Source organism: Eumetopias jubatus, unplaced genomic scaffold (genome assembly GCF_037043125.1).
Source record: "Eumetopias jubatus isolate StellerSeaLion01/CBP00866 unplaced genomic scaffold, mEumJub1_p1.0 scaffold_2, whole genome shotgun sequence".
In the NCBI taxonomy this organism is placed as follows: Eukaryota; Metazoa; Chordata; class Mammalia; order Carnivora; family Otariidae; genus Eumetopias; species Eumetopias jubatus.
This window is the reverse complement of record NW_028274808.1, coordinates 122609378-122631344: the sequence shown is the minus strand read 5'-3', so window position 1 is coordinate 122631344 and position 21967 is coordinate 122609378. Positions and strand designations below refer to the sequence as shown.

At 33.8% G+C, this 21967-nt stretch overlaps 1 protein-coding gene across 1 annotated transcript in view; it reads right to left on the bottom strand.

Annotated features, from left to right (window-relative positions):
* Positions 1-21967, bottom strand: part of STPG2 (sperm tail PG-rich repeat containing 2) — a 517945-nt gene that overhangs the window by 289280 nt on the left and 206698 nt on the right. Inside the window, exon 11 of the mRNA XM_088020218.1 lies at positions 1429-1588. Within this exon, the coding sequence (XP_087876344.1) occupies positions 1429-1588 (160 nt within the window). The remainder of the gene's footprint in view (positions 1-1428; positions 1589-21967) is intronic.

The following is a 21967-nucleotide window of genomic DNA, read 5'->3' as shown; positions in this document are numbered from 1 at the left end:
ATGTGTTTCATATTATAATAAGATTTTATTCTTCTAAGGAGCTTCAGAGCTTTTGAAAATGACTTTGAAATACATTCTTATTAATCTTTAATATTCTCATGAGAGGCACGTAGGTGGCAAATATTTTCTGAATTTTGTAAAACAGAAACTAATATAACAATTAGTGAATTTACTGCCTTAGGCCAAATACTGAAATGATGAAAAGTTGTAGTGCCAATCCTGGCACCTAACTGAAACTCCTATACCTTCCAACCACAATAATTTTTATGGAGAGAACAGTAAAGTCAGAGAGAAAAAAATATTCTTCAGAAAATATGAAGTTCAACATAATTTACTTCAAGAGACCCTGAAATGGATAGTTATTTATTATTTGATTGTGCTTGGTGATGGTGACCGTGATAGTACCAGAACTTGAAAAAACTAATTTTCCTGCACCACTTCTGGGTGACCACATATTGAGTGTGGTCAGGGACACACTAAAGTTGTGTGCATTCTACTTCATAACAAAGCTAAAACCTGACAAAATCAGCAGTAGTATAGTAACTCAAGAGAAGAAAAAGAAAATAAGAAAAGTTACATTTTGACTTACAACAGACCTTTAATTGGGCAATATACTTGATTCTTGAAAGACAATGAAAAACAAAGCAAGCCTCTACGGATCACAGGCTCTCAGTATTCTCATTTGCTGACGGGTTTTTCATCAGAAACTCTTGAACGAGTTTCTCCATTCTGTTTCATTTGTTTTTCTCTTCAATATTCTCATAAAGAGTCATTACAACAGTTTGGTTGTTTACTAGCAATACATTTCAAAATTACTTGAAAACTATCGTTCCTATTTTCTATCTAGTTTTCCTGTGTGAAATAACACATTTAACTGATTTATCCTCATTACTAAGGAAAGCTATTGCATTCATTCTTTAGTCTAAGAACACTATTACTAGTAGCTGAATTAATCCCAATTTTAAAAATCAAAATTGCTTTTGGAATTTTAACTCCCCCCCAAATAAATGTTTATCTTTTTACATGGATATTTTCTCGATACTTGAGAAAAAATAATTTCATGAGAATAACACAATGTGTGCCTTGTATATGATTGATCTTACAAATCATAGTAAATTGCCTTTCTCCTCTAATGACTCTAGCATATTAAGAATTTTGGGTTTTTCCCTAATAGAAAATGACTTTGTTAGCTTTAAGTTAAAACTGGTAAGATGGTCTTTGTTAAAATTAAGAGACATAAAACTCCAAACAAATTTTACAGTTGAAAAAAAAATCTAAAATCTTTCACTGAGTAAACAGATATCTTTTTCGTCCTGTACATTTAAAAGAGGCATGGTAAATACAAAGGTATGTTTATAATTGTCTGTTTTTATGATGGAAGGCTTAGATTTTTTTTCTCATAGCTTTAAAAGAGCAGTCTGTACTTACCTGGTCCATCAGTCATTTTCTCCAGACACCGAGGAGATGTGCTAAGAAAGGAGGCATGTTTCAGTTTAGCCACAAAACTACGAGGTGGCATGTATTTATGTTGAACTTGGGACATCTCATATGATTTTTGAACATCATAGCTGCCAGGTGCTGGAATATCCTGAAAAGAATGTCAATGGATGAGCATTAACATGTCTTACATGGAAAATACCTAAAACCATGTGGAATACATGTTCACACTAAGCAATGGCATAAGTGGAAAAATATGAAAATTCTCTTAATCATTTAAAAAAAATTAAAAGACTATCCCTAAATTTATACCCTCCTTATAGGACTGTAAATTTGCGTGTCAAAATTTAAAGTAAAATAAACGGAATTATGAAATTTAGGTCCATATTCTTAAAAAAAAAAGCTTTCATATTATAGATCAAACTTTCATTTTCAAACTTCATAATGAAAATCAAATTTCACACAGGAATGAGAATAATTATTTGTTTTCCTAAGAAGCAAAACTATCCCTGCTATACTGTTCTATGTGAGCCCACTTTACTTATTCTACAAATGAGACTGCTTATTTCATTTTTAATAGATTCCAATTAAGTTGAAAGGCTTCCCCTTTTATCATTTATGGCTGTTTATATGCTCTACAGTTATATTAGCATTTTTAATCAACATAAACCACATGGAAATTAATATCTATAATAATAATTCTAAACTCAATCAAATATAAAATATCATATATTTGTTGCACAATCAATGCCTGTAAACTATTAGCTAATTATTTCAATGAAAAAAATTTTAACTCATTTTCCTCAAATTATTTTAAAATATAATATATTCTATTTAACATATCTTTTCATCTCTATTATGTATAAAAACCAAACTTTTCAAGTTTTAATGTTTTTCTAGTAGGCAGGACACTCCTGTGGCTAATGGTGTAGACTCTAGCTCTAGACTTCTTGGATTTCAAATATCTGCTCCTTACTTTTTTAGGGACTCTAGGCAAGCCACTTAACCTCCGTGATTCTTAGTTTTCTCATTTGTAAGTGGAGAAAATAATAGTCTTTATATCATATCTCATAAGGGTTGTTATGATAATTAAATTAGTTAAAACAAGTAAAATACTTAGAATGATACCTAATTCCATAAAAGCATTAGATAATCTTACTATTCCACAAAAGTTAATATCAATGCAAAAAAACAATACGGAACTTCAGGGTTTGGGCTAATAAGGAAGTATTTTAATGTTTCAAGTAAGTCAAAGAAATTTGGATACTGAAAAATCATACTTTTAAAGTCCATCAAGGAGCCATACTTTATAAAACATACCTTCTCTTGTTTCTCATGCCCCTATTATCTCCTTCAAGCATATGCCAACAACATTATTGTCTACTTCCAAAGAATCATTAATATGGTATGGGTACTAGGGGTGGAGATTCTTAGATGAAACCCCACATTTCTGTTTTAAGTGCTGTGCCAAACACCAAATGCCATACTCAGTAAGTCAACTAATAAATGTCAGCAGTTGTTTTCTTCTTGCCTGCATCAACAGAATATTTAGGAAGGGTAGGCTGAAGATAAGCAATAACAGTAGTAGCTCCATAGATGACTTGTGGATCTTTTGGGGCTACTTCTGTGGTATGTGAAAGGAAAGTGGGAGAGAGTACCAAAGCACAAAGAAATCTTGAGTGCACACAATATACTCAGAGTGTTTAGGAAAGTTTTGCAAAGATCTTGATTGCACCTACTATACATTTTAATTTTCTTATCTGAAGCTATTATAGTTACTGCCTCCTTAACACACTGCCTGGTGTTACCACCTATTCCTTTCTCCAGTGCCTAACCTATATATGATTGATGGCTTTGGCTACTGCCACACAGAAACCCCCCTTTTTTTTTAATGCATTGAAGCAAAGATAAGAAACTTCATCAGTGATCACTTTTCTTAAAAAATAGTGTGTTCCCACCAAGGAAAATTCATCAAACTAGTTATCCTAAATTTGAATAGATTCACTGTGTCCTCTACCAAGATATACTACCCTTGTTCATGATCATCTCTTCCTATAGCATATCCATGCTTCTCTGAAAACATATTCCCTGCTTTTGTCCTTTATCAATGCTTCTAAGCTCTTCTTACTCATCTTCAATTCTTATTTTTTCTGACCAAGAGATTGATATTTCAAGTCAATTTCCCAGGCAAATGGTTACTAAGACAAATCTGAAATACTGTTTAAGAGCAATAATTTACACAACACCTATAGATGGTACCCTAAACACCATTTCAGGAAAAAAATTGTATGTAGAGGTAAGATCATCAAATCTCTGTGGGTGATCTTTTATACATCACAGAAAATAGGAAAGGCACATGATGAGTGGATATGATAGACATTTCTCATGCCTTTTTTTTAAACTTAGTTATTTGTACCCTTTTCCTGTGTTTAGAAAATTCCACATACTTCGCAGCAGAATCTGAGTCCTGTCACAAAAACTAAAAATGCCTGATTCACATCCTCCTGGTCTAATTTTTTAGCTAGAACACAAATCTAGGTCATAGGCTTAAATGACAGACTTTGAACTGGCAGCCAGTTATTCAGAGAAACACAGAGCATTAAAAAGTCCATTCTAGTGAGGGGCTGGCAGTGCTAGAAGCTATGTCCAGCTCCCAGAGGCAAAAAGAACAAGTAGAAAGTGAGGGAAAATGCGATAAAATGTCTGATGAAATAAAAGCTATGCCTCAGTGCAAATTAAAGGTAAATCTAAGATGTCCTCATTTCATCTGGAAAACACAGGCCCTATCAAAAAATGACATAGTCATATAATTAAAATAATTGATGTATGTAAAATTATTAGAATGGTATCAGATATATAACAAGCACTAGTGTTAATTTCTATTAGGTGTGAAACTATGTGTAACCCTCAGTGATATCTTCCTTGCCTGGAGAGATGTCAACTGGCTCTTTAAAAGGAAAGCTTCTAGTATTTTAAGCCTGAACAAACAACAACAACAATGAAAGGTAGTTAAGTTGTTGAGAATCACATGAAGACAGTATTCCAGGCAGTTTAAAAAGAAAAAATCACTAGTTTCAACCAGCCTCAAAGGAAAGCAGGTCACCCCGTTTATGTTTTGGAAAAACCATTTCACATACTTTGAGATTTTATTCAATTCTGTCAGGCAAGTTGAAGCCCCTGCAAAATTTCCCATGCCCAAATACAATCCTCTTCTTCAAGATATTTGAACTTGAATGGGGTAGGAAGCTAAAGAGTAAAGCTGAAAATTTTGGAGGGTAGAACTTACAGGAAGAAAGAAAACAGACCCTCAGGCTCTCATCCCAAAACTCAAAAGAGCGATGAGTGCAGAGCCACAAAGGTAGAGTAGAATCCTAATCTTGTGGTATTTATCAGGTAAAGTGTCACTAGAAGAACGAGCCCACAGCAATATACAACAGATCTAACAGCATTTTATATAAATAAAATGTTAGATAGCATAATATAATAAAGACCACTGACTATGCTTTGGCTAAAATAAGTTTTCATTACATTTTTGCATAAATTGTTCTGGCTGTTACTTCATGCCTAAGTATATTCCAGTCTAAAATTTTATTTTAAAATCCCAAATATATAATTATTTAAAAATCACTGGAATTTCGTTTATAATGAAGCTTATCAGTTAAGAAGACTTAAGAAGACTTCAGGGAAAGTTTCAATCAAAGCTTTGAATCAAAATCTTTAGTCAAATATGTATACATAGTAAAAAAAAATATGGGCCATAAATATAGTGAAACTTGCCTGAATATGCAGAAAACTTTGATTAAAGCAACTTATACAATGGAATATTACTCAGACATCAAAAAGAATGAAATCTTGCCATTTGCAACAAAGTGAATGGAACTAGAGGGTATTATGCTAAGTGAAGTAAGTCAGTCAAAGAAAGACAAATACCATATGATTTCACTCATGTGGAATTTAAGAAACAAAGCAGATAAACAGGAGGAGGGGAGGAAAAATAAAATAAGATGAAAATTGAGAGGGAGGCAAACCATAAGAGACTGAACTCTAGGAAATAAACTGAGGGTTACTGGAGGGGAGATGGGTGGGGGGGAATGGGGTAACTGGGTGATGGGCATTGAGGAGGGCACTTGATGTAAGGAGCACTGAGTGTTATATGCAACTGATGAATCACTAAATTTTACCTCTGAAACTAATAAAAAAATAAAATAAAAAATAATTTCAGTTTTATAAAGAAGAAGGGCATTTCAGATGATGATCAAATTACCTTTGTTTTGCCTATCACAAATTATAATTATGAACATGTAGTTATCCTTGCCATTTTTCAGCTTTCCTAACAGTCATCATCCTGAACACACACCTCTTTAAATATTTGACTTAGGAAAGAATAAGTGTTATTTTAGAACAAAAAAATATTTTAATACAGATACAAAATTATACTGTTAATTATAAGTGATAGGCAAAAATAGAAAATATTGATTTTATTGTCCATAATCTCCTGACACACTAGAAAAGACCTTTTACCCTAACACTATTTTATGAAAGGTCAGCCATACCATGATACTTCAAGGCTCAGGAAAAAATAATAAAAAGTGCTGGTGGACGAAATCATGTAGACAATAAAACCACTGATTTCACCTAATTTCTCTAATATAACATTATACAACTCACACCTGAATCACAAATTTCCAGTTATTTGCTGACATTTCTACTTCATTATCCTCAGACAGCCTTAAAATAAAACTCCTTTGTCTTCCCTTCCACAACTACCCTGCCATCTATCCTTTCTCACCTAGCTACAATAATTCCTTAGTTAACCAGGCCTGAAAATAGAAAGCTGCATTCACTTTTCTTCACCTTCCTCTCCCATAACTAAAAATCATTAGTTATATCTATTGTAACTTCTCTCACTTTATGCCTTTCTTTTCTTAACTACCAAAACAATCCTGCTATGGGCCCTAAAATATACCTGACAACTGTACTATCTCTTTAAACTTTAGGTCTTCCATCTCAAACCACTGGCATCACAGTAGCAAAGAAGTTATTGTACTAAAACATGACCAAATTCTGCTGGGAAGGTACATTGGTTCCTGAGTGCTATGGGAAAAATTTTCAGAAAATTCTCTTTGGCACTAAAAGTCTTTTTAAATTTGGAGGTAAATTTACAATTGTAAAACCCGGTTCAAGCAGAGCTTCTTCTTCCATTCTTGATCACCCTAGCTACAAATGATATCCTTCACTTTTCAATTCCTCTGTTACTTATTGTATAAATATACTTATTTGTATAAACACAGAAACATATAAATAGCTCATTAAACAAATATACATATTTATTTGAATATTTTTTCCTCATCAATATAAGAGCAGGGAGAGCATTTATAGCTATCTGATGTTTCCTCAGGTAAGATTTTATTTGCCTTATGTATTTGCAGATGAATTTTTTTTCTCTCAGTTAAAGAAAGCTGACATTAAGAATCCAGGAGCACAGGGGCTCCACAATAGCATTGGACATGTAGGCCCTTTCATGCTTTTTTCTGTACCATTCTTAGATTGTAGCCCCCATCCTTATGTTCTCAAGATACTGACCATAGCTCTAGCCATAACATTCTTATTTCAGAAAAGAAGGGAAAGAAAAAAGGCAAAAAAATGCATTTAACAACTGAACAGCCTTCTCTGAAGAACTTTCCCAATCCGATAACTTCTGCTTTCTTTTCATCAGTTAAAACTATTCAAATAACTACTCTATAACTATAAGGGAACTTGGAAAAAAAAAAAGTCGTTTTAGCTGGGCACATTGTTCTTCAAATAAAATTGGGTTCTGTTAGTAAGGAAGAAAAAGAGAATAGATACGGTGTTGGCAACTAGTAATCTCAGTCATAACATATATCTGTCTTTGAGGGTACTAAAATCATAAAATAATTAACTCACTTCTAGTATATTATCCAGGATATTAGACTACCTCTATCAAAAGTTATTTTGACCCAAGATTTATGGTTCATTCTCTAACTCTTGCTCAACCTCTGGGTCTCAACTTTCCCTCAGTCCATTAGCTCTGTCAGGTTTCAAGTGATACACTTTTAGAACACACCACTCTTAGCTTTGCAGTGGTTGTTACACTTGCAATTAAATAAGTCTTCAATTATTTGTTTAATATCATCACCCCCATAGGTACGTACAGTTCTTGAAGGTTGAGAAAGTATTGTTTCATTGATCAAAGTATCTTCAATAATGGCAAATGCATTGCACACAGTAAGTGATCAATGAATATTTTTTTAAAGATTTTATTTATTTATTTGAGAGAGAGAGCATGAGCAGAGGGGAGGGGCAGAGGGAGAGGAGAAGCAGACTCTCCACTAAGCAGGGAGCCCAGTGTGGGGCTTGATCCCAAGACCCCGGAATCATGACCTGAGTTGAAGGCACTTAACCAGCTGAGCCACCCAAGAGTCCCATCAATGAATATTTTTTAATCAATGAGTAAATAAATGAGCTAATGAAAGAGTGAATAAATCTATCAGTATCTGTCTACCTTGAAGCCTCCCCTCCCATGTTTGGTCTTATCACTGAGCTGCCCCATAACAGTAGGGCTAACACAATGCCTTGAAAGTATTTTCAACCCCTATAGTGCTTAAATTTGTCTCACATATAAGCAGTTTTATATTAAATGTGTGCTGGGTAAAGAATGTTCAAGTTCTCCTTTCCCTAAAGATGTTCCTGTTTCTAATAAACAGAGGTGCAACTTACAATCTCAGCAATGATGTAGAAGTATGGATATGTCCATTCATACTAATCAAGGACGAACTTTCATAAAATCACTAGGTAGTTAAATTTGATTAATATTTTATGTGAGATGCATTTCCTTCTCTTTGCTATCAAAAAAGTAGACTTTTACTTTTGATACCTGAGCTTTTCATGATCACTTGTGACATTGGTTTTATAGAAAAAAATGTATATCTCAGCAGATTAGAGTAAAACACATGAACAGAAATGGCCTATGTAACCTTTCTTTTCTTGTAAATGCTAATTCTGAGATAGGAAAAAAAAACATAAGATTATTGCCAGTTATAATAGCTCTAATTGACATGATATCATTTCTTCAGATTTTATCAACTCAATACAAATCCAGAAGTTAATTCTTCTCCAAGTTGAATGTGAAAAGAAAGTTAATGTAAGTGATTTTTTAAAAAGAACACAATTGTTCCTAGACCTGGCCAGACAGATTTGGATAAGGCACTAAAAATTATCTTGATAAACTTAGAAAACTTAAAAGAGGTAAATTTTGAATGTGATTTCTGAGGGATGTGTGAATGTGAATAGCAGAGCTGCAAAATTTTTCATTAGCCCTAGAGAAATGTCTACAAGTAAAATTCTTTTTTTCAAGATTTTATTTATTTATTTGACAGAGAGAGAGAGAGTGAGAAAGGGAACACAAGCAGGGGAAGTGAGAGAGGGAGAAGCAGGCTTCCTGCTGAGCAGGGAGCCCCATGCGGGGCTCGATCCCAGGACCCTAGGATCATGACCTGAGCCGAAGGCAGACACTTAACGACTGAGCCACCCAGGCGCCCCACAAGTAAAATTCTAATCAATTTGTTATGTTCAAACTTTTTGAAATCAAATGACCCCTAGTGTCATCTGTTATGTTCAGTATGGCAAGAATTATCCCTTACATAAAAAGAACGATCATTTTAAGGTAGTACTCCTGAAATACCACAAAACTTTAAGTCAAAATTGCTGGGTTATATTCACAGCTTTGTTTTAAGCCTCAAGCAGGCCTTGAAGAATCTTACTCACTCATCTAACTCCCTCTCACCATAATGTATGCTGAAGGTCATGTTCAGAAATATTTAGTGGGTCTCTATGCAGGAGATGTGTTTCTCCCTTCTCTTTTTCCTATGAGATTAACAGTGAGATGAGTCATAGAACTATTCATAGTTAGAAGTTGCCTCTCCCACAGTAAGTTTTAAGGAAGGCAGAATGATCTAGGCTTTCCTTCTGTAAGCTATAAATATCTTAGCATTCCATTACCTACTTCAAAAAATAATTATGATTATATGTAGACAGAGAAGAGTAGAGGTGATGACAGAGAGGAATAAACTATGAAAAAGAGAGGAGAGAAAGCAAGGTAATTATGACAAAGTAGGTATGCAATGACAGGAACTGAACATTGTCTACACAGAGAGATAAAGAGCTCTGATAATGTTACCCATACACAAAAATAACTGTTTTCCATTTTATGGCACAGGGTTTATAGATCTCAATAGCAAAAGGTAAATTGTGTATTTGAAATGAAGGAAACCAAATTATTCCCCCCTGATGTGCCTATAAATACCTTTTCTGATGAATGAAATATATTTTAAAGACCCCATCTCATTCCTTATTTATAGTTCTTATATAGCACTAAAGAATTGTTCAAGTTAGTTTATATTTGGTGTCAAATTTAATAGCACATTTTTTAGTGACACCAAATGGTTCTTGATTGAACAGATAAAGAAACAAAACAAGCAGAATAAAATATTAGATGAAAAAGCTTCGAGGATCCTATCACTGTTTCCAAGAGTCATACATACAAAGGTTATAGCCATCTGAAAACATCTAAAAAATATCTTAATTTCATGGAGAATCAAGAAAATAATCATCTAAAATAATGCTAATATCCTTATTTCTTCCTTTCCTTTCTTTTGAAAACTTTGGTATATTGTATCCCCTGTACTATAAACAAAATCCTACTTAAGTGATACTGTTTTTAAATGCTACACTATTTTAGTTCCGGTGAAACAAAAATTTACTCAGTGTTTACTAAGCACGGTCACTAGTGTCCATCCTTAGTGAAGCTTATGGACTCTGAAGCTATGTTGCCTGGGTTCAAGCCCTGGCTCATCATTTTGCTAATCATATGGCCATGGGTAAATCTTATGTCTCAATTTTCCTCATCTGTAAAATGGGAATAATAATAATTCCTACCTCCTGGGCTAGTTGCTAGGATTAAATGAGTTAATATATGCACAACACAGAGTGCTAGGTATATAGGTGTGTGCTATGTAAATTTTAGTTATTACTATACCTCATTATAAATATTGAGTTCCTAATATATCAGATATTTGGAGGTTACTTGGCTTTTCCCCAAATAGCTACTACAAGTACTATTTGAAAGTAATATATTTTTCAATGTAAGAAATAAATTAATCTTAGAACATGCAGCTTAAGAAAAATATCAGTATATCTGTTTCAAACGAGAAAAGCATAAAGACTGACATAAAATTGTAACTTGATCATGAGGAAATATAATTTAACAAATATCTTTATTAGACATGAAAAAAACAAAACTCAGAATAGAGTCCTCTATCATTTACTGACATTATTAAAGAAATGTCATGCTTAAAAAGAAGAAACTCTTTTCCTCATGCATTTCAGGGAGATGAATCAATTCTTTTTAAAAAGTATTATTTATTGAACAATTTTAAATGTCTTTGTTAGAGTTTTTGGAAATCTACATTTCAATATATTAAAGAAAATATAAATTTTCTAGTGCCAGCTTCTGGTTTTGTAGAACACAGATATTTCCAATACCTTAAAGATACAACTACCCTGAGAAAAGTGAATTTCTGAGTTAATAAATTAGTCCATATTAATGTCTGCACAATAAAAGAGAAATTCAGTTAAACATGCACAAAAGCACGTGGGGAAAAAAAAGACAAGCATAAGAGAAAGAAAAAAGAAAGTTCATGGTTTCAGTTTAGAAAAGCACCTAATTTATATCTCTCACGAAGACACTCCAAATTTGCCAGAGGACTCATAGGAAAAATTAAGAAGGAACATACACACACACACACACACACACACACACACACACACAGAGAGAGAGAGAGCAAAATGAAATGAACAAAAAAGCTAACAAACCCAAAGGACCAGTATAGATCATCTTTGATGTAATCAGGTATTGTTCTATTTTCTCTGCCCATCATTACACTACATTCTCACTGTAAAAACTTGAAATACAAAGTAAAAAGGAAAGTCTATTATTCTACTCTATTAGTTTAATCAGCCTTCACCAGTGAACATTTAACTCATTTCCATTTTTGCATTGTTATAAACAATGACATCATAAGGGAAAACATATAAATACATGTTTATGCACTTTCGGGCAAATGCCAAGATAAATTCCTTAAAAACGAATTGTTAAGGCAAGGATATGTGCAAATTAACTTTTGGTTGAAATTATCAAGTAACCTCAGAAAGGTTTTAGCAATGTAAACTCCCCCAATAGTATACAGGCTCCTGAAAAAGATGAGCTGGACTACATGGGTCCACTTACACACAGAATTTTTTTCAGTTAAGTATATTGGAAAATGTTTTGGTGATTTGCAACAATTTGAAAAACTCACAGATGAACTGCATAGCCTAGAAATATGGAAAAATTTAAGAAAAAGGTATGCCGTGAGTGCATAAAATATATGTAGATTTTATCATTTACTACAATAAAATATACACAAATCTATTTTATCATTTGCTACGATAAAGTATACACAAATCTATTATGAAAAGTTGAAGTGTACCCAAACATACAGATAGTACACGGCACCATTTGCAGACGACAGAAATGAAAGCAAACGTAAAGATGCAGTATTAAATCAAAACTGCATAAAATTAACTTTAGCACAGACTGCACTACTGTGGTAGTCACCTTCTGTTGCTATTGCAGTGAGCTCAAGTGCTGTGAATATCTGCCTAAAACAACTGTGTGACACTAATTCCTCCACATGAACGGTTTCTCTCTCCAGCAAATTGCATATCACAGCAAAACGTGATCTCTTGTGGTTCTCACTTATTTTTCACGATGTTTAGTGCAATACCATAAACCCTGACTAACCCCATGGGGCCCACACAAAGTGCCTCTAGTAATGCCGGAAGTGCTGCTGAGAAACAGAAAAGTCATGGCGTTACAAGAAAAAGCTGAATTGCTCGACATGTACCACAGACTGAGGTCTGCAGCCCACCATTTCAAGATAAATGCATCCAGAGTTAAGGGCCAATGTAAACAAAGAAAAGACAGTTTGTGAAGCCACCACTGCAGCTACACCAGCAGACGCAAAAACCTTGTGCCTTTTGTGAAATGGCTTTGGATCTTGTCTTGAAAATACAGCTTTTATTGTGGGTGCAGGATTGCTATACGAATGGCATACCTATAGACTCTAATATGATTCAAGGAAAACTAAAGTCCTTATATGACAATTTAAGCCAAAAGGAAGGTAAAGGCGCTAAAGCTGGAGAAGTTCATGCCAGCAAAGGATGATTTGACGATTTTAGAAAGAGGTTTGGCTTAGAAAATGTCAAGATAACAGGGGAAGCAGCTTCTGCCAACCAAGAGGCAGAGGATGACTTCCCAGACACCATTAAGAAAATCGTTGAAGGGAAAGGATATCTGCCTGGATAGGTTTTTAATGCAAATGGAAGTGCACTATTCTGAAAACAAAAAATGCTAAAGGACATTATCAGTAAGTGAAGCAAGCACCAGGATTTAAGGCAGGAAGAGATAGGCTAACTGTATTTTGTGCCAATGCAGTCAGGTTTATGATCAGGACTCCCCTTATCTATAAAGCTGCTACCCCAAGCCTTGAAGGGAGAAAATAAACACCAGCAGCCAGTCTTGTGGCTATACATCAAGAAAGCTTGGACAAGAATCCTTTTTCTGGATTGGTTTTATTGGTGCTTTGTCTCTAAAGTCAGGCAGTACCTTGCTAGTAAGGCACTGCCTTTTTTTCCCCCAAGGTACTTAGGAATTCTTTAATTAGAAAAAGAAAGGCAGTAGAATTATATACCAGGTTCTAAAAATACCCATGAATTAAATCACTCATATTCCCCTCTTGAAAAGCAAAACAAAACCGTAAATCACATTGCCATGAAACTTTCTTACAGTAAGGAATGAGACCAAGCTATACTAGGGCACAAAAAGCTGAAATTCTGTGCATGAAAATAATTTATTAGACATCTGGTTTATTCAAACATCAGGCCTACTGAAGGTAGAACTAACAGAGCTCTTTGGGGCGGAGGGTGCACGGGGATCCATCCAGCACCTGCTTCACTGCAAATTTCCTGAGGACAAAATTCATGTATTCTGCACTACAGTCTCATGCTAAAGCATCCACAGGTGTTTGCTATTGATTAACATGAATAGGAGATGAGAAAGTTTCTAGACATTCAACTTGGCAAGCAGCATTAGTGATGCAACTTGCAGAAATATTCTTAGGCACAAGCAATAGCACTGTCTGCAGTGAGAGTCTCTGATAATCAAAGAAAAAAGTATCACTGGGCGCCTGGGTGGCTCAGTTGGTTAAGTGACTGCCTTCGGCTCAGGTCATGATCCTGGAGTCCCGGGATTGAGTCCCGCATCAGGCTCCCTGCTTGGCAGGGAGTCTGCTTCGCCCTCTGACCCTCCCCCCTCTCATGTGCTCTCTCTCTCTCTCTCATTCTCTCTCTCTCAAATAAATAAATAAATAAGATCTTAAAAAAAAAAAGAAAAGAGTATCACTGAATAGAATCTCACAAATAAGAAGAAAAGAAAAATACATGCACGTTTGCCAATGGACTGCTTTACTTATCATGAAAAATGTCACAGTGAGATCTATGAAATCAAAGCATTAATTGTTACATTTAACCTGTAATCGGTTCTGAAGTTATTTTGTGGTATTCAAAATCAGAGAAAAAGAAAACCAATTTAACCTAAGTGGAATTTAAGGAAGAAATGCAGGCTTAGTATGGAATAGTAGCTGCATTTCTTTGGCTAACTCATTAAAAAAATGACAAACATTTTCACTCAAATTTTGTTTTAAAAATAAAGGCAGCAGATCACCATTACAACTCAAGAACCTAATCTAAATATGCACTTGACAATAAAACACATCTGACTATGGAGTGAAAAAAAGTTTTCCAAAAATCCATCAAATGTATCATCTCCAAATAATAACTCATTTCTGCAGGCCTTTGTTGAGTGGAATCAGAATGAACTGAAGATGTACTGCTCTGAATAAAAGTCTGTAGTACAGTAGTATGAATCTTGGGCATTAAGCATAATCAACTGAATTAAGAAGTCTAAAATCTAATAAGAAATTTGTGTGTGTGTGTGTGGTGTGTGTGTACATGTGTAAAAGTCTATAAACCAGTGACCCAAAAGCAACTGAGATATCTAACCTGTCCAATGAGACATTATTTTAAATCTTCATTCGTTGAAGACAATTAAAAAATTACAATTCCAATGGCCCACAAACTAAATTAAAAAACTGTAGAAAGCAGGGATGCCTGGGTGGCTCAGATGGCTAAGTGTCTGCTTTTGGCTCAGATCATGATCCCAAGGTCCTGGGATCGAGTCCCACATTGGGCTCCTTGCTCAGTGGGAGCCTGTGTCTCCCTACGCCTGCTGATCCCCCTGCTTGTGTGCTCTCTCACTCTCTCTCTCTGTGACAAATAAATAAAATATTTTTTTAAAAAATGTAGAAAGCAATTAAAACTACATTCAAAGAGCCATTTTTTTCAGTTCGATTTCAGCACTCCAAAGGGAAAACAAACACATCCATCTTTTGTTATTGGACAATGCCCCCACCCACCCCATGAGGTCTACTTGCTTCCAAACACATCTCTAATTCAGCCTCTAAATTAGGAAAAAGACACAGAAAAAGCAGTGCCAGAAAACAAACTGACATTAGACAATGTGGCAGAAGGGTTCTGATTATTGAAGACTGATTTTGAATTAACTTATAACATGGACCCTTCTATGATACCAGCACTGAAACTAAAGCAAATGGTGGAAGAAGGACTGATTGGTACCATATAGCAATATTTTTAGAAAAATGGAAAGAGCAAAAAAGTCAGACAGAAATTATGGGTATTTCCACAAAGTTACACCAAGAGTGCCTGCCTCTCCTTCCACCTCCTCCATTTTTTCTACCTCTGCCACCCCTAAGAGAGCAAGACCAACACCTCCACTTCCTCCTCCTCCTTAGCCTACTCAACATGAAAATGATGAGGATGAAGACCTTTCTGATGATCCACTTCCACTTAATGAATAGTAAATAATAATTATGCTGTACAGTCAACAAACTTATCTGTTGTGTATGTGTGTGTCCTTGTGTGAAAATATAAAAACTGCAAGAACTGGATGAAATGTTTTTGTGTAATCATCATCAGTAGCTAAGTGTTCACCGTGTAGAACATCATATACAAGACCTGTATAGAAGTGGATAGTTTATCCTTATATAGGCATAAAGTGAGTGATATTTAATATATAATTAGTAACATATTAGTTTTCTTACTGTTTTATAACTTTGCTTTCAAAGAATTATATCATTGTACAGTATGCTTCTCTCTCTCATCATTGGAGAAACTGAGTATCAGCATATCATCACAGGTAAGTGACTTTTTTTTTTAAGATTTTTTTATTTATTTATTCATGAAAGACAGAGAGAGAGAGAGAGAGAGAGAGGCAGAGGGAGAAGCAGTTTCCCAAGGAGGAGGGAGCCCGATGCGGGACTCGATCCCAGGATCCTGGGATCATGACCTGAGCCGAAGGCAGATGCTTAACCATCTGAGCCACCCAGGTGCCCTGGTAAGTGGCTTTTTTAAAAAGTAACTATGTGCCCAATACTGTATTAAGAAAATTATTGTGATACTGTATGCCATGAAAATTTTATAACCATTCATTAGTGGCTAGGCTACCATAAAGCAATCATATTACTGCTTCTTCATTATTAATGCATGAGTCATCAAACCTGTAAATAAATAAAAATTTCCTTTTAAAATTATCTTTTCATTTTTTATATTTAGTGTTAATAATACATATAATACCTATAGTATTTTGTATCATATAAGACAATATTGATGTAGGCACTGACAATTCATTTTTATAAACAGACAACATAAACTTTCAGTTTCAATAAATACAGTACAGGTCTGATACACATTTTTTCTTCCTTATGGGTTTCTTAATATTTTCTTTCCTCTAGCTATAGAAATACAGCATAGAATACACATAACACACAAAATATGTGTTAATTGACTCCTTATGTTATCAGTAAGGCTCCCAGTCAATAGTAAGCTATCAGCAGTTAAGTTTTTGGTGAGTCAAAATGTACACACAGATTTTCAACTGTGTAGGGTGCTGATGTCCCAAACCTTGAATTGTTCAAGAGTCAATTGTATATCTATTTCCCCTACCTTTGCCAACACTAAATATTATCTTTTTAAAATCTCCTAAATGAGAAAACATTTTCTTATTTAAAAATCTATATTTCTTCAATTTCAAGTGAATGTAAGCATCTTTTCATGTGTTTATTCAATTTCTATGGCTCATTGAGTCCCTCATCTTTCTTCTTTCTTGTTTTGTAAACTCTTCATGTATATTAAGGTAATAGTCTTGGCCTTCATATGCATTTAAAATATTATTCCCAGTTTATAATTGGTCCTCCACCTTCATATATGACATTTGTCTTATGGTTTGGAAATTTTCAGTTTTGTTTATTTCTAGTAAGGTGTTTTATAGTAATTTTTATTTAGTTTTCCTATAGAAAAGTGTTAAACTTTTTGAAGTCACATTTTTCTGATGTTTCCTCTATAGTTCCCCTGTTTTATACTTTGTTCAAAAAATCCTTTGGAATCAAAGATTTTTTTAATCCAAATTTTTCTTTAACATTTAAATATTTAATCAATTTAAATTTGTTTTATAGAAAAAATAATCAACTTATATTTTGTAACTACTTAAAACTTGTCATTGTCAGAGGATAAGGTTACCAGTAGAGAATAGAACTAGTCACAGAACATAGCATTGTAGAAAGACCCATCATAAAAGCAAAACATTATAGTCAGGGATAGAGAGAAAATACTCTAATACTCTGCTAGTAGTACTTAGTACTGTACTTTTCCATTTACTACATAGGTTCAAAGTACTGAAAAATAAACTTAGGGGGTGGAGGAAGATGGCAGGATTTAATCCCGCAGAACTGCTCTAGGTGAAGGCCTACTAGATATTGAAAACTGATCAAAGATATGTACAAATCAACTTCAACAGCAGCTGTAGATTAGATGATAAACTATCACTCAACTCAATAGTGAGTAGGGTTAAAAAGAAAGCCACAAATACTAAATGTTGACATATACTAGGCATATACTGCGTTTAGATAGTTTTATTGTGATTTGAGCATGTTTAAAATGTATGGCAGCATGTGAGTTTTATAGAACAGGATGACGAATGTGAAAATCTTTGTTGTGTTATTCTCTGTCCTTTTCCATATTTCTGAAATATTTCCTAAACCAAAAATTTAAATGGCATATGAGAAAAAAATAATAAGAACTAATATAAATTTATTTATTTAGCTAGTTTCAAGATGATAAGGGCCTTATAACTGCAAAGCAAAAACAAAACAAAGAATAAACCCAAAGGAAAAGATCAGTAAAAGTTAAATGTAAAGATTATTGCAAAAAAATTTAAAGAAAACAATAAATTCCAATTAGTAATTAACTAGTAGTAGTAGTATAGTTCTTATTGTTAATGGGTTCTTCTCCGTAATACATGAATATCTTAGAGAGTAATAAGAAAAATATAAATTTTACAACACAAAATGGAAAACAAGACATGATTGGTTGATTTTCAAATGAATAAATAAAATTTGTCAATATCAATAATTAGTTCATGATCAAAATAATGAAAACTGAATATTTACTGGGAATCAGCCAACAGGGCAACATGGAAGGATCTTGAACTCTCCTCCCACAAATGCACTAAACATACAACTACAAACGGAGCAATTCCCTCTCATCCTTTAACAAGGTCCAGAAACTAGCTGAGCGACTCCTACACACTGGATGAATGAGAAAATAACTACATCAAAATGGTTAGGAAAGGCTGAAACACATTTCACCCTAAACCCCACTCCTAACACAGCATCAAACAATCAGGAAGGAAACCCCAACTCCTAGCTACTCCCTGAGAGAATGAAAGGTTTGGAACTCCACATGTAGCAGGGCAAAGGTTAAAATCTCACCAGAAGAGCTCCCAAAACACCTAGCTCTAAAATCCAGGAGCCTTGTGCCCACAAGGCCTGTAAGACTATAGCAAACAAAGAAATTCTTAACAGCGGTCTCAAACTCACCACATCTAATTATCAAGGGCTAACAAAAGAGGGAGTAGGCAAAATTTCCCATCTCCCAGTCTTTTCATGAAAGAGGTTTATTGGACTAAGCTTCTAATTTAGGCATTAGGGGCTGGCTGTGATTCTTCCTCCAAAAACAGGGAAGCCAGTAAGTACCACTCCTGCCTTCTCCCTCCAGCCCACTCCAAGTTTCTCATTCATCATCTCATAAACATACTTCTATGGATGTGAGGGTATAAAACATTATTTTGCATTCTTTATTTTGTTATATAACACTAAAAATTGAGGTGAATTTTTTTAAATTATTGTTTAATATCACTCAAAATAGAAATTATGTATTCTGAAACTCCTGGCCATTCTATTATCAGATTTCATCATTAAAAATAAAATATGAACTTTAAAAATCTTTGAGTATAAGTCTGATTCCAACCGGTATTTAATTAAAACTAAAATATTTATAAACCATACATTGGATTTACAGAATATGTTTTCAAAACATTTCTAAAGCCTTCATTTTGGCATACTAATGTGATTTCTTTTTCAGAATGAAAGGAAGGTGCTCAATTTTTAATACTCTTAATATCCGCATTACTCTTTTACTCTTCTCCTTTCTTCCAAAAGTCAGTAAAAACTGTCTTTGCCTTTCCCTTTTTCCAAGCAACATATTTAATCTAATATTACAAAACATACACCGCTCTGAAAGGCTTTTAGGCCAAACAATATATTATTAACTAAGATCTATGGAAATTTGATTATTTGAGGCAAATTAAATAATGTTTTCATACTAATCATTTTTAATGGATAGTATTAAAATGTAGACAATACAAATTAAAGTTGATGTACAGTGCCACTTAAAAATGCAAGAAAGTTCTAATCAAACAATAGCACAATGTGACATTCTTAAATAGTACCTACAATGTTGCTAAAAAAATCTATTAATACACACTATTTCCTACTCTTGATTTTATGAATGTGCTTTATTCTCTGTTTAATTAAGTACGAAAAATTGTCCCTGCTTTGATTTTTTAAATCAATAAAATTAAATACATTTTCTTCTCAGTATCTGCATTTCATTATCATTTCTGCATTTTCAGCACTCATCTAGTGCAAATGGTGTTGTCACATTAATCAGTGATTACATCATTATTTAATAATGTTCCTAAGCATCAAAAATTTTCATAATATAAATGTACAGTGTTTCTATTCATATATGAAATGCATTTTAGATAATCAGGGAAGTATTAAGCATGAATTGGAATCAAAATACATGCTCCTCATTCTCTCTCTTAAATTTAAAACATTTATTAATTTGAACAGATTAAGTCAAGTTATTTCTTAGGGACATCAAGTAAATTTAGTATGAAAAAAGTAAGGGTCTCACTTTGTGGACTAATGTTTTCTAATGCCGCATAACAAATTGCCACAAGCCTAGTGTCTTAAAACAATACCTACTTACTAGCTTACAGTTCTATAGGTCAGAAGTCTGGAGTAGATACGGCTGGATTCTATTCTCAGGGTATCACAAGCCCAAAACCGAGGTGTCAGCCAAGCTGAGCTCTTAACCTGTAAGGTCAGGAGAAGAATCTAGTACCAAGATAATGCAGGTTGTTAGCAAATTCCCATCCCTTGCAGCTGTAGGTCTGTCTGAATTCCCTACTTCCATGCAGGCTATTAGCTGGGGGCTTCTCTCTGCTCCTAAAGACTGTCCACATTCTTTTCATGTGGCTATGGCTATCTTCAAAGCAGCAACGACATATTCAGTCTCTCTCCAATTCTAATTTCTCTGGCTTCTCCTGCTCCCAGATGGACAAATTTCTCCACACTTAAGGGCTCATGTGATTACATTGGGTCTACCTAGATAATTCAGAAGAATCTCCCTATTTTAAGGTCAGCTGTGTCATATATCATAATTTAATCATGGGAGTGATAATTCATCATATTCACAAATTCCAGGGAGTTGTGTGGAGCCCAGGTAACTAATTATTTAGTGATCCAGGAAGACAAACACTTTGATGCATTTTTAAACAGATAAACTGTAGATATTTTAAGGCATTTAAATAGATATTTTAAAAGCATTAAGATATATTGAAGACTTATTTAGATTAGGGTTTGAACACAGTATGTGAGATGACTAGAACAGACAACTATTGATTAGCAGTTCAGCCTTTTATTTTTTCATCTAGAATGTCTTATCTATGGCTCTAAATTTACAAAACTCCACTTAGAAGCCAAATTCTTGTATTTAACCAGCCCCTGCCACATTAGAAAGAAATGTGTGTGTGTGTATATATATATATATATATATATATGTATATATATATATATATACATTCAGTCTATACCTCTAAAAAGAGAAGAGAAAAACACCAAAGCAATAGCTAATAAATGCTCCCCTCAGCCAAACACACACACACACACACACACACACACACACACACACACACACACAAGAAAACTATAACACAAAACTACAAACCAAATTAAATTTCCTCAATAAAGCTTTTGGAGATTAAAAAAAATTACAGAATACAGTTTTAAAATAACAGAAATGAACAAAAAATACAAGAAATAAAAGTTGATTTGACTTACAATAAAAAATTTTCATATATATGTGTATATATATATATATAAAACCATCCAAGATATAAGACCAAGCTACAAGGTAACCAAGGAAGAAATAGTTCACATAAAAAATTTCATAAGAAGTATTGGCAAAAATCAAGGAAAATAAAGAATAAGAATATAAGATAAAGAAGTGAAGAGTCAGAGAAAAAGTAGTTTGAAATGGAAGACAGGCAGAGGAGATCGAATGTATGTATAAATGGTGTCCCTGAAGATTAAAGAATCAATGGAACTGTCAAAAATTCAGAAACAGCAAAATTAAAACCACTAAATCAAGGAATAGTATTAGTAAGAGCTTAAGACATATAAAAACGGTTGTAAACTGGGTGCCTCCAACAATAAAAATTGATATAAGGCTGAGAGGCATGATGTTACAGGATACTTATAAAGTGAAAATGAGGAAGCTGTTAACCTTTACAATGATTGGTAATACAATGCAGATTTCTACAAGGCAGGGAATTGGTTAAAAGTGATTATCTCATACCATTTTCAGGAATATTACTTCAGTTTCTTTTATGATTGTCAGAAGTAATTACAAGAAATAACCCAAGTTAAGTTTCACCTATATTCATGAAATAAGATAGATTTAATTTGTTTACATGGCTTAAAGGATTTTTTCTACTCAGGGAATTCTTAAATACAGTTTCATTTTTGTATTTAACTTTAACAGAACAAACTAATATTTAAAGCAATAATGAAGGACAAATTTTTGTAAGTTAAAAAAATCTATTTGAATATACCTATTGAAAGAAACCAATTTATATGTAGGAAAACTGAAA